The sequence below is a fragment of the Marmota flaviventris genome, chromosome 8, assembly GCF_047511675.1.
Source record: "Marmota flaviventris isolate mMarFla1 chromosome 8, mMarFla1.hap1, whole genome shotgun sequence".
NCBI classification, from domain to species: domain Eukaryota; kingdom Metazoa; phylum Chordata; class Mammalia; order Rodentia; family Sciuridae; genus Marmota; species Marmota flaviventris.
The window spans coordinates 51,268,103-51,284,383 of record NC_092505.1 but is presented as its reverse complement, the minus strand read 5'-3'; the positions used below and the strand labels follow the sequence as shown (position 1 = coordinate 51,284,383).

The following is a 16,281-nucleotide window of genomic DNA, read 5'->3' as shown; positions in this document are numbered from 1 at the left end:
CATGGTATGATGGCCAGTCACTTGATTCTCAGGATGCAGATGTACATAGTTTGCTTCTATCTCATGATTCAAAGTGACTGATCAAGCTCTAGCCATCATACTCAAAAGACCAGTTAACATCAGAGGAAAAGGGAAAGAAAGACACATTCTGCCTCCTTAAGGACATTTCCTTGTACTTGTTACTTTATATACCTCCCAATGGCCAGTGCTTAGTCATAAGTTCACATTCACTACAAGGAAACCTGGGAAATACAGCCTTAATACCAGAATGCTATAATTTGGGGGTTCTATTGTTAAGGAAGAAGAAGAAAGTAGATATTAGAAATAGCTGGTCTTTTTTTACCATATAGTGGGGAGGTAGGGTGTTGTAGGAAGATATAGACAGTACAGGCTTAGGGGAAGGTAAGGCCTTCCTAGGTTCTAGGCGTTCCTTACAATTTAGCATACACTGGACTGTAACCTTACCGTACATTAAATATAATTTATAAAGACTATGAATTAAATTGGAGTTGACAAATAGAAATCATTATATATTTTAGACTTTTATTAATTTCAGTTTTACTTAATTTCCTCCTTGTTACCCTCACAGACATCAAACAAATTTGTAGGCACTTGAAAAGCATCTGATAAGTCACACTTCTATAGTGTGTGGGGGATAATATGGCCTGTTTGGAGGGGGCAGGTTAGGATGTTCTTTCAATAATTCAGTGGTAGATAATACCATCTAAAACTCAGGGATTACTAATTATTTATTAGTATCATCATCATCATCATTGCTTTTATTTAGTTAATTGTTCTATACCTTTTAGATTTGCTTATACTAGTAGGAAGCCAACTTGAAATCATGAAGCATCTTGAATGATGAGGCATATCCGTTATTATGAACTTGTGGAAGCTGACTGCACTAATTTAGCTGCACTACTTTTTGCTGTTTGGGGAAAAATTACCATTGTTTCTTTTTTATAACTTTGATTATAACTTGCAGAATTTACTTGAGAGGATACACAAGCAACTTAAACTAGAGTAATTTTTCTTATTCAAGGACTTGACACATCACTGCAGGGGCCAGGAGGTGGCCTCCTATCATGTGTGCTTGGCACCCTGACTGTACTTAAAATTCTTTTCCTTGCTGAGACATGGATCTTCTCGAAAAGGATTTAATACCATAAAAATAGGAACTTCTACTTTAAAGTTTAGCTAAAATACCATTTTAGGTAAACTTAAATCGAGTGACATATTGCTGTTTATCAACAAAATAACTTGGAATATGGTTTGGAAAAATGCTTATACCTCTTCTTTTCTTTGATTTTTTTTTAAGCCTACAATTTTTTCTTTTTCTACTTTTACAGTTAGATCGACTTGTTGTGGATGCAGCAAAAGAGAAAAGAGAAATGGAGCAAAAACATTCCACCATTCAACAAAAGGTACTTGAGAAGAAAAGTTTAAGAAGATTAATTTCCATTTTAGTTGGTTGTTTAATTAGTATTGACATAAGCAAGGTACCTTAGTGTTGGAACAAATTCTTTGCATTCTTACATAATTCCTTAAATTTTCTTTTCACAAAAAGTGAAATAGTTTTCGGATATTAAGGTATATGTTTTATTATCATTTCAGAACAAAATATTTTAAAGTCAGGCTCTTAAACCAGTTTATTAAGAACCTAATCTCTCAGGGCTTTAACTAAATTAAAAGATGGCCCTTAGCATTTAAAACAGTATTCATTTTTTGGGTACCACTAACCTTCTATGAAGTGTGTGTGTGTGTGTGTGTGTGTGTATGTGTGTGAGAGAGAGAGAGAGAGGGGTTGGGTGGGGTGGGGTGGCGTGTGCGTGCTCAGTTTCAATGTTAAGGACTTCCCAGGGCCAGTCACCCTAGGCAGCACTCCCACCTCATGTGGTGCTGAATGATGTTTAACTTGCATAGCTTGTTAAATTTCCTACTAGCTAAACTAGTATTTTTGAAAAATATGTTTTTAAAAATGAAATTTCCAGTATTAAATAGTTTTCATTCCTTCATGCTGAAGGAGTTGAGTGTGACATGCCTGAAACTCACCCGAATAATATTTTATCTTATATAGTCAATAATGTTTCTTGGGAAGCAATCTGAAAATAAAAGGAGAGAGAAATTGAATGCAATAATACAAGTATATAACAAGATGCTTTCTCCCTTCTTTAAATCTGTTCTTTTGGTATTGATGAGTAAATGAACTTTTGTTATGGTTTATTTAGCATTTTGAATACTGTAGACTTTATTTGACATAAAAGATGTTAATGGGAAAAAATAAAAACAAAATCAGTAATAAAAATAAGGAAAATTTGATGGATTATTTATGCTAAAGAGAAATCATATTTTAAAAATAAAGAATTTTTTTTTCTACCAGACTATCTTTAAATTAGTTACTTCCAAGTTATTGTCAGATGAGACTTTATATTTTCTTTAAAGTTAGATTAACTTTTGGTTGAGTAACTTTAAATTTGGTGAATAAAAATTCTGTATATTTAGTAGGTACAATATCATATTTGGATGAACAACTTATTTTAATGACATTCCCATTAAAAGATTGTTAAATACGGAGACCAGTCATTTTTATTTAAAATAAAGATCATGGTGTTTGTAGAAATATGAGAATATTTGCTTAAGTTAAATTATTTAATGGATAGTTTATATCTTTTAATATCTTTCCCAATTGAGTACATAATTCAGTGTTGTACTGAAGGACCCAAACTGGTTAAGTTTTAAATCTGAGATTAATTTAATTTAAAACATATACAACTGTTTTCCTTTAAAGAAAATAGTGGTATTTTTGCTAATTATAAATACTTACTTTTTTTCTGCCCTTAAATGCTGACGCAAGGCTGCATTACAGGTAAAAACAAAACAAAACACACACACACACACACACAAAATAAAAGAATCTAGTCAACTAAAATTTAAGGGACAGTATATCTAATGTAATTATTTAGAATTTTTAAAGAATTGCTTTGATGAGTTGAAGAAAAAATGATGGCAAGGACATTCATATTCGCATCTTAGAGTATATGTAACATTTATGATGGATTTATACCTAGAAGTGAAACTGTATCAAAGAGAATATGTATGTTCACCATTAGTAGATAATGCTGAACTGTTTTTCAATGTTGCACCATTCTTGGCAGGCAGTACTGAGAGTGTACTGTGCTCCTTGCCATCTCATTGTATTGAGAGGGTTTTAATTTTTTACCCATTTAGTGGGTAGATAAGGGCATCTCATTGTGGTTTTAATTTATACATCTTTAGTGACTAGTGAGTTCAATTCCCTTACCCTGTATCTGTTGGTCACTTGGGAGCCTATTTGTGAAATATCTATTAGTCTTTCTCTTTTTTTCTGCCAGGTGGCTTGTTCTTCAAATCCTTTGTATGTTCTGGATATATGCCCCTTTGAGGCATGTATATGTTTTGAATTTTCATATAGCTTTTCAGTCTTACGTTTGGTGTTTTTTGTGTCTTATTCAATAAATCCTTCCCATCCTAAGATCATAAAGTTCTCTCCTGCATAGATTTATTTTTCATGCTTAGATTTCTAATCCATGTGTAATTGGGTTTTTGTATATGATGGTAGGTACTTTTACTCTTCCATTGGTAGCTAGTTGATACAGATTAGTTATTAAAAAGTTTCCTTCCACACTGTTTTGTCATATAGCCTGTGTTATACCTCATGTTCCATATATCTGAAGCTGTTTTTCAGGGTCTCTATTCTGTTAGTCTTTTTGTCTTAATTATGCCAATACTATGCTGTCTTAGACATTAGCTTTATAGTAAGTCTTGATATGTAACTTTCTGACTTCTTTTTTAAAAATGAATCACACTAGTTTTGCATTTCCATGTAAATTTCAGGAGCCCCTCTTCAGGTTCCATAAAAACAGCCTTTGTCATTTTGATTGAGATTACATTAGAACTACAAATCAATTTGAGAGAAAAATGATGTCTTTGTTTTATAATATTGTTTAATTCATGACTGTGTTGTGTTCTCTATTTCCTTTTTCTTTTCTTTCTTTCATAAGGTTTTATGATTTTCTTATATAATTTGTTAGATTTATTCCTAAACTTAGATTGCATATTTTTTTGTGAATTTTTTTTTTTTTGGGGGGGTAATAGGGAATGAACCCAGGGGTGATCTACCACTGAGCCAAATCAGAGTCCTTTTTATTTTTTTATTTCAAAACAGGGTCTCACTAAGTTGCTCATGCTGGCCTTAGTCTTGCAATCCTCTTCCTGCAGGCTCCTGAGTGGCTGAGATGACAAGCATGTGCCATCATACCTGACTTTGGGTTGTTTCTTTATGATGTATTTCCTATTCGTTCACAAATTTACTATTTGTATTCATATATTATGAGGAAATGAAAGATCAGAACAAGATTATCACATTTGTCCTTACAACATTATGGCTAGGTAAATAATAAATTCAATATTACAATCCTGGACACTTTTCCACATTATTTTATTTCTTTTCCTCAGAGAAGTCATTAAGAAATGTCAGGTTGTGTTGCTTTGATCACTAACAGTTCTGAAACTCTTTTTTTTTTTTTTTTTTGTTATTGTCTAAAAATTTATTTTCTCACTGTTTCCTTCTGTTATTATATTAGGTTAAACTTTATTTTTCTGTAGTGATTTTGCAAATTAGTAATCTTGCTTTATTCCCTTTTAATAGTAATATATATCCCTGGATTATTTTGAATGTTATGTGTACAAAATCTTATCCACAAGTTATGATACTTTGTTTCAAGTCTTGTGTGTGTGTGTGTGTGTGTGTGTGTTGTTGTTGTTGTCATCTTTTGGCTAGAATCTTCATCATAATCTCAAAGGTAAATGGTATTAATGGTCTGTCTTGTCTTGCTTGCAATTTCAATAGAAAAGCATCTTTTAGCTTCCCTTCTATTCCTGGAACTCCACATGAAAGAGCCAGTCCTCCTGATAGCAAATGCCCTCAAGGTGAAAGTGGAATTCCTTGCTGTTTGCCTGTTTGGATTCCAGTTTTCATTTACTTAATCTTTTGCCTTTGGATATTCCTTCCTACTTGTCAGATCACTAATAGATTCAGAGATATTCTAACAGTGTATGTTTCACCCAACATTATTAATTGCTTACATTATGAATTCTTTTACATTTTAAATACTGTAATCTATTACATTTTAGGTACTTTAAATATTAATAGATATTAGTAGTAATTAAGACAATTTGTCTCAAGAAATAGAGAAATAGAGAAGCACTTACTTGTAATGCATCGCACATCCAAGGAAGACTTTTATTTTATTTTATTTATATTTTTGCATCGCTGGAGATTGAACCCAGGGCTTTGTGCCTAGAAGGTTTTGTGCCTCCAGCTCCATTATTTTATGTTTTAAGTAGCATCAAGGTTGTTAAAAAAAAGAATTGCAGATGTTACACGTAAAACCTTTAGAATGTTACAAAAGTCAATTATTTCTATTACTATCTTAAATCTGATCTGCATAATTAAATAGATTATGGCCTAATATTGGGGATGTGGCTCAGTGGTAGAGTGCTTGCTTAGCATGTGCAAAGCTCTGGGTTCAATCCCCAGCATTGTGAAGTAAAAATAAAAGTAAAAAGTAAATTATAGCATAAAATAAATTTTAAATGAAGAAATTGAAGTTTCTCTAATTTGTTTTTCAAGGAAAAAGGAAAAAATGTAATGACATAGATTCTGCTTCATTTTATTATTTTATATTATGTCTTTTTATGGTTTGAAAGATATCAGATTTATTTAATTTTTAAAAATCTGAACTCGATCTATTCCTTTTCACATCTTAGTAGACAGATTTAGAAGGCTCTTGGGTGATTCTCACTCTGCCTCCCCTCCAATGCAGGTCCTTCACATCTCAGCTCTCAGCAGGTGGTCATCCAGCCTCTGCCAAAATGTTTCTCAAGACAGGTAGCATTCTAATTTTAATCATTGGTGCAGGAGTGACTTTGAAAGTTCTGAGACTGATTTTTAGAGTTTTAAATTTGATGTGAGAGGAGCAATCTTGCAGTTTTATCGAAAATACTTTGGAATTTACTAGGAAATATTTTAAATAATTGGATTTCTGATTTCCAAACTGTGTGAATCTTTGGAGGAGAACTGAAAGTTTGAATTGCATTCAAATATAGACTTGAGTTATTAGAATGATTGGACAAGACTATGAGTGATTCCATAGTCTTCAAAAAAAAAAAAAAAGTGAGTTTAATATCCCCACTTCACACTGTGGTCTTAAGGTCTTTCTTCTTTGCAAAATCAAATATTATTTTAGGAAAAAAATTTCATAATTCTTTTATTTCTGAACTTCCTAAATAGTAGAGTTATTACTCCTATTAGATTAAAAAAACTGCCATGGTAGCAATATATTTAGAAAATAGTGGTAGATTTAAATAATCACATTTAAATATATCCATAGTTCTTTTAAAAATTAACACATATCACTATAAAATACTGGGATAAAATGAAAGCAGTTTTAAACATAACATCCAGTGTAATATTTAGTTGTTGGCTTTGTCTGTTTGTATGCTTATTATTTTTACTTTCAATACAATTTATATTGTTTTCACTTTTACTGTATATTCTATATAATCATCTGTTTTTACACCATCATTACACATCAGTCAATTGAATTGAAATATTTTAATATGTTGAAGCATTCCTCAATTATTAAGCATTTAGTTTCCCCTACCCATTTCTTATCAATATTGTCATAACAGTTTTTAATAGAAACTAGTTTTCCCCCCTTTTGAACTTTTTCCCTAGGATACATTTATTTTTCTGTATAACATAAATCACATGAACTTTTATGTGTTATTTCGTCTAGGATTTCTCCAGTGATGATTCCAAGTTAGAATACAACGTAGATGCTGCAAATGGCATTGTTATGGAAGGATACCTGTTCAAACGAGCCAGCAACGCCTTCAAAACTTGGAACAGGTAATATACTTGAAATGCTTGTCTTGCTCCTTCCATATTTGCAGTTTTCTGACTTTCTTTGTGATCTGGCAACTCTTTCTTTATAATTCTAAGTCTGTAAATTCCATAGTTCATAGTTTCAGTGTTCATTGAAAAAAGAAGGCTCGCAGAAGCAGGTGAAAAATGAAAAGGTTAATTCTTAATTCTAAAATTCAAGCAAGTCTTAAAGGAGGAAGCAAGGAGAGTATTTATAATGCTTAGTCTATAGTGACTAGATCATCACAATAAATTTTGAATGTGCGCTACCTCCAATATTTGTTAACAAAATAGATTGCAGTACAAATTATGTATTGAATATAATTGATGAATAGAACAGGTGAGAGCTTTTTTTCTTTTGGTTCCTCCTCTCTCTGATGTTTGTATAAATTTTTACTTAGTGTTGCCCGAGGAATTTTATTTATTTGATTATTATTATTTTTTGTACTGGGCATTGTACCCATTGAACCCAGAATGAATGTATAAGAAACTACTTTTTTTCTATATATATAAAACAAAGCAAAATAATTTTAGACCTTAAAGCAGCAAAAGATTGCTTGACTTAGAATCATTCTTCTGAATATCAGTGATCTTTTACTCAAGGATATCCACCTTACTCCCAACAAAATGTAGTCAGAAAATTTTGCAATAATTTTGACTAGTGTTCAGATTCTGGATAATTGATTTACTATTATATTCTTGGTTGAAATGTACATATTTTATTACTCAAACAAGGTATGAATTCATGTAGTGATAGAGAAGGTTGGTTTTGTTTTTTTTTTTTTTTTTTTTAAATGGGCATTAACAAAATAAATAGACTTTCCTTGCTAAGTATAATTTAGTATACAGTTTTGCTAATTTAAATAGAAACGTGTAATGTTTTATTGTCCTAGTGCACTTATTTTTATTTCTTAGGGTTGAGGTTATATAAAAAAATTCATCAGTTCTTTTCAGATGTCAGTGATTTATTGAGCATTTGATATTTCCCAATTCTTAAGTGTTACTTGGTTTTATTTGGAATAATTTTCTTTATATAAGATTAAATATAAAGTGGAAAGTAATTATTATATTCAATAGTAAACCTCTTTAAAATAATACATGAATATAGGAGGTCTAACTAAAGTTATTTGGTTAGAAATGTTTCTAATTTTTATAAAGTAAAAATGAAGACTTAAATTATGTTTTCCAAGCTCTAAAAATTAATAATATTTTGAATTTTTAATGGAAAATTTCTTTAGCTAGACTAGGAAATTTAAAAAAATAATGTGATTGGTGAATCTTTAAGTAATAAAGATTATTCCACCAACATGATTTTAATATATAATGTTAGAATTGATTTTAACTTTCAGACTTCAAAACAACCTCCTTGAAGTTTGACAGAATGAAATTACAGTAAATACATAGAAATATAGTATCATGTTAAGAAAAGAAATGAACTTCCATGGAATATTTCAATGAGAAATGGTCTCAGACTGCAAGTACATTAAGTGTTAGGGGAAAATTGCATTGCCATTTAGGGCAGTAGAAGAAAATTAATTTTGGTTTAAGTGTGGACTTTTTCATTTTTTTTAATGAATTTTATTAATTGACATGGATATTAAAATACAAATAAAATTGAATAGTAACTGTTAAATCCTCAATTGTAGACATGTTGCCTACAATTTGCAAAGTGGAAAAAGACATTGCCTTTGGAAATTAGGCTGCTTTTTAGAAGAGGTACCATTTATGTGTAGTGATAGTTATTGATTAAAATTATAGATTATAATTTAACATCCAAATTTTCAATAAAGAAATGGACCTTTAAAGAAATGGTTGAGAAAGATTTATTTAGCTCACAGTTTTGGAGGCTCATGTTGTAAAGTTGGGTGGCCTCTGGTGAGGAGCTCATGATGGATGGTATCACAGTGGCAGGAGTGTGCCCAGATCCTATGATGAGATGAAGCCAGAGAGTAGGAATGATCCAGTCTTCTCTTTTATAACAGCCCACTTTCCTGGGAATTGACTTAGTCCAAGAGACCAGCATCAATTCTTTTCCCAGTGACCTCATTACCTAACACTGGGTCCAAACTTTTTTTCATTTTTTGGTACTGGAGATTGAACCCAGGTTTGTTTTACAACACTGAGCTACATCTCTAGTCCTTTTTTATTTTTTAATTTGAGATAGGGTCTTGCTAAGCTGCAAATGCTGGCCTGGAAATTTGTGATCTTCCTTCCTCAGCCTTCTGAGTCTTTGGGATTACAGGCATGTGCCACCTCGCCTCAATACTGCCATACTGGGGACCAGGTTTCTAGCACATAAACCTCTGGGGGGACAAATCATATCTAAATCATAACAATAAGGAATTCTATGAAAGAAAGAAGAGAGAAGAACAATCTATTAAATGTTATTTAGAATTTCCTTCTGCTTTTTAATATTACAAATTTAGAATGTATCTAAATTTCTTCAATGAGATTTACCAAAAAGTCCAGTCTCAGGAAATACTTACAAATAATTTTTCCTTTTTCATGTTTGGCTTAGAGTCTGCCGTCCTTCTCTAATTAGTTCTCCATTCAGCTTGATTTATTATATTCTGTTGGCCTCTGAGTAAGACTATGTACTTGTGATATTTATGCCTTAATTTTAAAAATGTCTAAGAATCTAACTATTCAGATATAAAGCCTTTTCTACTCACTGCTTCAGTTTTTTTTTTTTTTTTCTGTTAAGGATTGTTTAATTAGTTTCAGGGAATTTTTTTTTTTAGTTTCTGTAAGGTACCAAACATATAATAATTTTATGGAATCATGGTATGTAGATATTCCTGAAGAGTTTTAAAACCTTATCTATCCTTCATAAATTACATCTTTTTTGAAAGAAATATTCTATTATATGAAATTTAACATTGATTTATTTTGTTTGATGTGACTCAAATTGCATAGGAATTAAAAATTTTAGATCATATATGGATTGCTGAAATGATTGGTTTTTAGATTTCTAATTTCTGATGTCTCCAAATTATACACCTCCATAATAAAGTTGGCCCTACATATCTGTGCATTCACATCCATGAATTCAACCAACTGTGGATCAAAACTATTTGGAGCTGAGTGTGGGGGTCCATGCCTGTAATCCCAGGATCTTGGGAGGCTGCCACAGGAGGATCACAAGTTCAAAGCCAGTCTCAGCAATTTAGCGAGGCCCTGTCTCTAAATAAACTATAAAAAAGGTCTAGGGCTGTTGCTTGATAACTGAGCACTCTTGTGTTAAATCCCCAGTACCAAAATACACACACACACACACACACACACACACTCACAAGTATGTGAGTATTTGGGAAAAAAATTAAGTTTACACTGTACATATACAAACTTTTTTTTCTTGTCATTATTTCTTAAACAATACAGTCTAACAACTATTTATATCGCGTTTACATTATATTATATATTTTAAGCTATATAGAGGTGGCTGGGAGAGCCAGGCAAAGTGGCATGGATGTCATCCCAGCTACTCAAGAGGCTGAGGTGGAGGATTGCTTAGCCTAGGAGTTTGAAACCAGCCTGGTCAATATAGTGAGATTCTGTCTCTTAAAAGGAAAATTAGGGCTGGGGATGTGGCTCAAGCAGTAATGCGCTCTCCTGGCATGCGTGGGATGCTGGGTTCAATCCTCAGCACCACATAAAAATAAAGATGTTGTGTCCACCGAAAACTAAAAAATAAATAAAAAGAAAATTAAATGTGTGTGTGTGTGTGTCTTTATATATGTACTTAGGGAGATGTGTAGGTTATGTATAGAACCCAAGCATCACAGAATTTGATATCTGAGAGAATCCTGGAATTAATCCCCCACAGATACCAAGGGACAACTGTATATATTTTCTGAACACTTGTGAAGTCGGCTACAATTATTTTTCCTCATCAAGTTACTTTTTTCAATATGGCAGATTCACTTCAGGCTTAGCCTAGTGGACTGCTAGAGCTTATGTTTTTCTTGTGCTCTTCATAATAAATAGGAAAGATGAGAATATGGAAAATAAGTAAATGTCAGCATAATTTATTTAGTAATAACTTGTGAAGATTAATAAAGAAGCTGAAGTCTTTTGAACTAGAAAATACACCTAAGAACATAAAAGTTTTTAAAAGCAAAGTGTTCTATGCACTGCTGGTATAGATATGTTTTGTTTTTATTGCCTTTTTGTTTTAAAATAAATATAAATATACATCAATTAAAGAGGAATCATACTTAATACGTGGCCTTAGAGAATCTCTGCTGTCATTTGATGAAAATGAGTCTGGGCAGGTGGGAGGCTTTTTTGAGTAATCTCTGTGATCTTTGAAATTCTTCATTAGTGACTCCACTTTTCTTATGAAAAGTTTCAGTTTGTCCTAGGTTTATTTAGAAGTATCTCCAGTGATCATTTCCCTTAATTTTTAGGAGCATCTTAATAAGATGTGGCAATACTATCTGTATTTTATAGTCATGATCATAGAGTCAGAAAATAACAATAAAGAAGTATACTAAGTCCTACCAGAACTTTTTGTAAGGTAATACTTTGAAGCAAGTTTTTGAATATTTCTAAAATATTAGCATTTCAGATTCCTAAGAGTTGGAATTAATTCTACAAATGCTTGTGTTCATAATAAAATGCAGTAGATACTTTTGACTGTTTTGTTAGGTTATAAGCTTAAGCTTGTTCCTTTAATTCTTGCTTTATTTTCGTATCATGCTAGTCCTTTGCTTATTTTGCACATTTGCGTTTTCATTCTTTTACCACCTTTCCCTTATGTTTTAATCCTGCCCCATTTTTTCACATGACAGGAAAAAGCCCGATCATATCAGGTACCAAATGGCTTCCTTCCCTTTACCCTCATCTTACTCCAGTTTCTTCTTTGGCACGAGAAAGCTCATCATTAACCTGCATTTCAGTAGGATTACTTGCAATGGATAAAAAGTCTCTCTATATTTTAAATTGGGAAGAAAATATAAGCATTTTATTTGAGAAATGGAATTATACCTTTTAATTGCCCATATCCTCAATTTGTTTTAATCTGTAAAAGAACATTTGATGTGTTTATAATTACCCAAAGTTGCAGATTGAGTAACATGAATACATTTAGGTCATATGTATATACACACAATCATGTATATGTAAATATGAAATAAACCAGCAAACTCTTCAAAAACCTGTGTAGTAATTAGAATTAATCCCTTTGGTAACAACCGTATTATGTTGAAAGAATACATTGTCAGTCCCTAGGTTTTCTTTGTTTTCCACATTTTTCTCTCTGTGAAAAAACAAATTGAATTTAAAATAAAGGTGCATATGTATTTAAGCTTTTATTTTATTAATTGTTTACTTGTTTGCCACCTATATGAATATGCACATGAACCCATCATTTGTATAGTTTTTAGTAATAAAGCTTCTACAGATTCAGAAGTTTAACTTTTATCCATGTTTTTATTTCAAGTGTGGTTCTGCATCAAACATGGTAAAAGATATATTTATATATGTGTATATAAATATATATGTATATATATTTATTGCCCATATTTTGTCATCTGGAAGCTTTCATTGATATGTAAAATTTAATATTTAAATTTTAATAAATTTTAGTATTTTGATCTATTTATACTCAATTTGAGACAGATATAAATGGTATCTTATTGTTTTATTTTAATGAACAATTTTTTGTTTTACACACTGTCTTATATTTTGTTTGGCTTTGTGCTCAGTTTTTTAACTTTGTAGAATACTGTGTAATATTGTTAGCACAAAGCTTTCCAAAGTTTCTCTCTTCTGGATTTAATTATTTTTAGAAATACTTTCAAGTTTCTTAAATTATTAAGTATTTTTTTTATATTCCATAGATCATGAACTGTTTGTCTCATATTTATTTTTCTGAGAAATATTAAAAGCAACTAGGATTATTCTGTCAGAATAATAAAAAAAAATTTACTTATCTGATTAAAAGTTTGGTCAATTTTAGATGAGTATATAGTTAGCTCTTTTTATTTGTATTGGCATTTAGGTGAGATAGTGTCACAGGTGTTCAGATCTTTTTAATTAATTTTTTTTTCAACCTAGGATATACTACATGCCTTTTTATCCTTAGGAGCTGTCAAATTCAGATGAATTTATTTTGTCTTTACTGAGTGTATAAAACCTGATGATGTGAGACTGACATCTAGAAGCAGATGAATGGTAGGGAAACAGGAATTCAAAAGTATATAGGGTCCATAGAATTAATAATTGGGAATGGCCTCTGACAAAAAATACAAGTTTTTATGTAGTATCTTGTTATCCTAAGATGCAGTAGGTGAAAAGACATTTATTTTTTGAAGACCTCAGAAGCATGAAAAGTTTACATGGTTTATATGAGTGTTTTTCCATTGGTTAATGAAACAATGTAGTTTTTATCAAATTATATAATAGAATCATTATGATACAAAACAAGATTTTTTAAAAAATATAGCTTATCCACCTCTTTCAAATGATTTTTGCAGAGAGCTCTTCCATCAGTGTTAGAGATGGTTTCCATTGCATGTCATCCCGTGTGGCAGGGCTGCACCATTCTGTGTGTGTAGGTGTTTCTTTTAACATTTCTAACCAGCTATCTGTCCCCAAACCAAGGCACCCAGAAGTTCTTCCTTTTCTAGACTGCCTCTTGATGATTTGGATCTAGAGGCAACCCACATTGTTTTGTCTAGATGCTTATTTAACAAATCTGTCTATTTTAATAATTAAAAGGTTATACCTTTTTAAATGGTGAGAAAACCTAATGATCTATCTAGTAAAAGTCCTAAAAATGAAAAAGCATCTCCTAATAATTTTCTCAGCTTTGGAGAAGTAACTAAATTTTTAAAAACAGAAATTCTAGATATCTAAAGATAATTTTCTAGTGCTTTGTATTAGTACCAACGAAAAGGTAGAATCTCTATCTGCTAATAGATTAATAACTAATGTTATGATAAAAATCATCTCACATGAAACTAACTTTAAAATAATGACTCAAGTTTTATTAGTGTTTTACCTTTCATGCTTAATGAGAAGTTTTGCTTCCTTTTGTGAATGGCTTTTGGCTGTGATTTTTTTTTTTTAATAAGTCTTTAGGTCTTTTTGTTGTTTTAATAAATTAGAATTAGTAAGTATGGCATACAAAGCTTAGCTTTTTCTTCTAAAGAAAATTGCAATTAAGTTGCTTTCCTGATAATTTACAATAATAAGCAGAACCATATAAATAGCTGGGTGAATTGTTTGTAGTAATAACTTTGATTGTTTTGCTTTGAAGTATTTTATATGAAAGTAAGACCATGTTAATTGGTGATTATCTCCTGTTTGATACTGGTTGAAAAGGATTAGTTTTCTGTTTTTGCTTATCAAATTAACACTTGCTGAATTATCTCCTGAAAGGTTGACAATAAAGCAGCATTTATTGTAATGTTTTAATGTATATAAGTGGATATTTATATTTGTATTATAAGTTCATTTTAACATTATAAAGAATATAATTATTTGGGGGGAAGATTCAGTTATTTTTGGAGAACCTCAAAAAACTGTTAATTTATACTTTAAAACATTTATTATTTGGTGATATTATAAACAATAACAGCTTTTGTTAAAATATAAATTTATGACATAAAATAAATCAAAATATAGCAATTTTACTTTCCTAATCTGTGGTTTTAAGATGCTTGTTTTATATCTTCAGTAGTTATTACATTTTGCTATTGGTTTATATTAAGCAAAACAGTGCATTTCTCAAAATGTAATTATTATAAACTGATTTCCAGTGCTTTCCCAATATTTCATTTCTACCAAAACCAGAAGTAAATCCTGTTTATGAAAACTTAATCTATTTTGTCTTTATTTAGACGCTGGTTTTCAATACAGAATAATCAACTGGTTTACCAGAAAAAGTTTAAGGTGGGTGGTAGTCCTCAATTTTTTAAAATTCTTTATCAGTTTGTTTTGGTGAGCACTGAAATCCATAAATACCTATGTATAAAATTATTGTGTATTAGTTTTATGTTTGGGCATGTATAAGAAGACTCTGGTGTGGAAACTATAACATTTGATCCTTAAAAGCAGAGTGACTTTGAATTTTGAATTCTTAATTTCTAGTTTTGAGATGGATTTTTCTGTGCCCTACCTAGGATTGTTACTTTCATTTCCTTATGTCTTTGTCTAGTTGTATGATGGAAATACCACCACCATTGCATGGCACTGTTTTGAGACTGAAGGAGAATGTGTCTTTTTTTTTTTTTTGGTACTGGGGATTGAACCTAGGGATGCTTAATCACTGAGCTACATCCCACTTTTTTATTTTTTATTTTAAATTAGGGTCTCACTAAGTAGCTGAGGTCATTGATAAATTGTTGAGACTGGAATTGAATTTGTGATCTTCCTGCCTCAGCCTCTTGAGCCACTGGGATTACTGGTGTGCGCTGCTGTGCCTGGCGAGAATGTGTCTTTTAAGAAATATCATCTTAGGGCCAATGGTGATAATCTTGAAAGGTTAAAAATAACATTAATTAAAATGCAAGCTCCAAGTAATTTAAATAGAAACCCTTCAATCTATTAACACTGTATTTGTATGTTTGTTTTTCTGAACCTTGTTTTAAGGGTGAAGTATTTTTACTTTTAGAAAGGCATTCTGAGATTACTTAAGATTTGAGAATATTAACAATTATTGAAACTATTTGTTAATTAATGACTTGATTTTCATCTAGTTAGTTTTTATGAATGTTATTCTGTAAACTGTAAATTTCAAATATATACTGTAGTCTTGAGATGACACGTGAAATTTTACTTGCTATGTTCTATAGTAACAGGTTAGTATTTTATAAATTCTTTAGCTAGTTCATGGTTTCTTCTACTCTGATAAACTTGATTTTGTGTTATTTATTAAACACTAGGAAGTGATAAAATATTTCTCATTTTCTTAGATAGTTTAAGAAGGATTTATAAATGTCTTACCTTTGAGCTGTCTAAAACATGAGTCGTTAAAGGCTTCTCTTTTTTTGGGAAAGAAGCTTTAAAAAAAGCTATAAAAGTAATATATGAGTGGAGACTAAGAGAATAATGGATATGAATAAAAATGGAAGAACATTTATTAAGTATCTACTAAGTGTCAAGCATTGGACCAATCTCTTTATATATACTGCTTCACTTAATCTATGATAATTTGGGGAGGCAGATAAAATAATTAATAGGACAGAATTACTTCCATTATTTTTATCTGTGTCAATAACCTCATCTGTATCAACAGTTAAGATAAATATAAATCTTTACAATTAGATCATTTACTCTAATTAATATTTTAATTGTTGGTGGTAGTA

The 16,281-nt window shown here is 30.9% G+C and overlaps 1 protein-coding gene across 3 annotated transcripts in view; it reads left to right on the top strand.

Annotated features, from left to right (window-relative positions):
- The window catches only part of Acap2 (ArfGAP with coiled-coil, ankyrin repeat and PH domains 2), a 130,761-nt gene that overhangs the window by 78,316 nt on the left and 36,164 nt on the right, over window positions 1-16,281 (top strand). For 2 of the 3 annotated variants that reach the window (XM_071615204.1, XM_071615203.1), the window contains 4 exons: window positions 1,350-1,424; window positions 6,840-6,952; window positions 11,761-11,781; window positions 14,815-14,866. In XM_071615204.1, the coding sequence (XP_071471305.1) occupies window positions 1,350-1,424; window positions 6,840-6,952; window positions 11,761-11,781; window positions 14,815-14,866 (261 nt within the window). The remainder of the gene's footprint in view (window positions 1-1,349; window positions 1,425-6,839; window positions 6,953-11,760; window positions 11,782-14,814; window positions 14,867-16,281) is intronic. The other variant, XM_027936116.3, reaches the window with a different exon arrangement.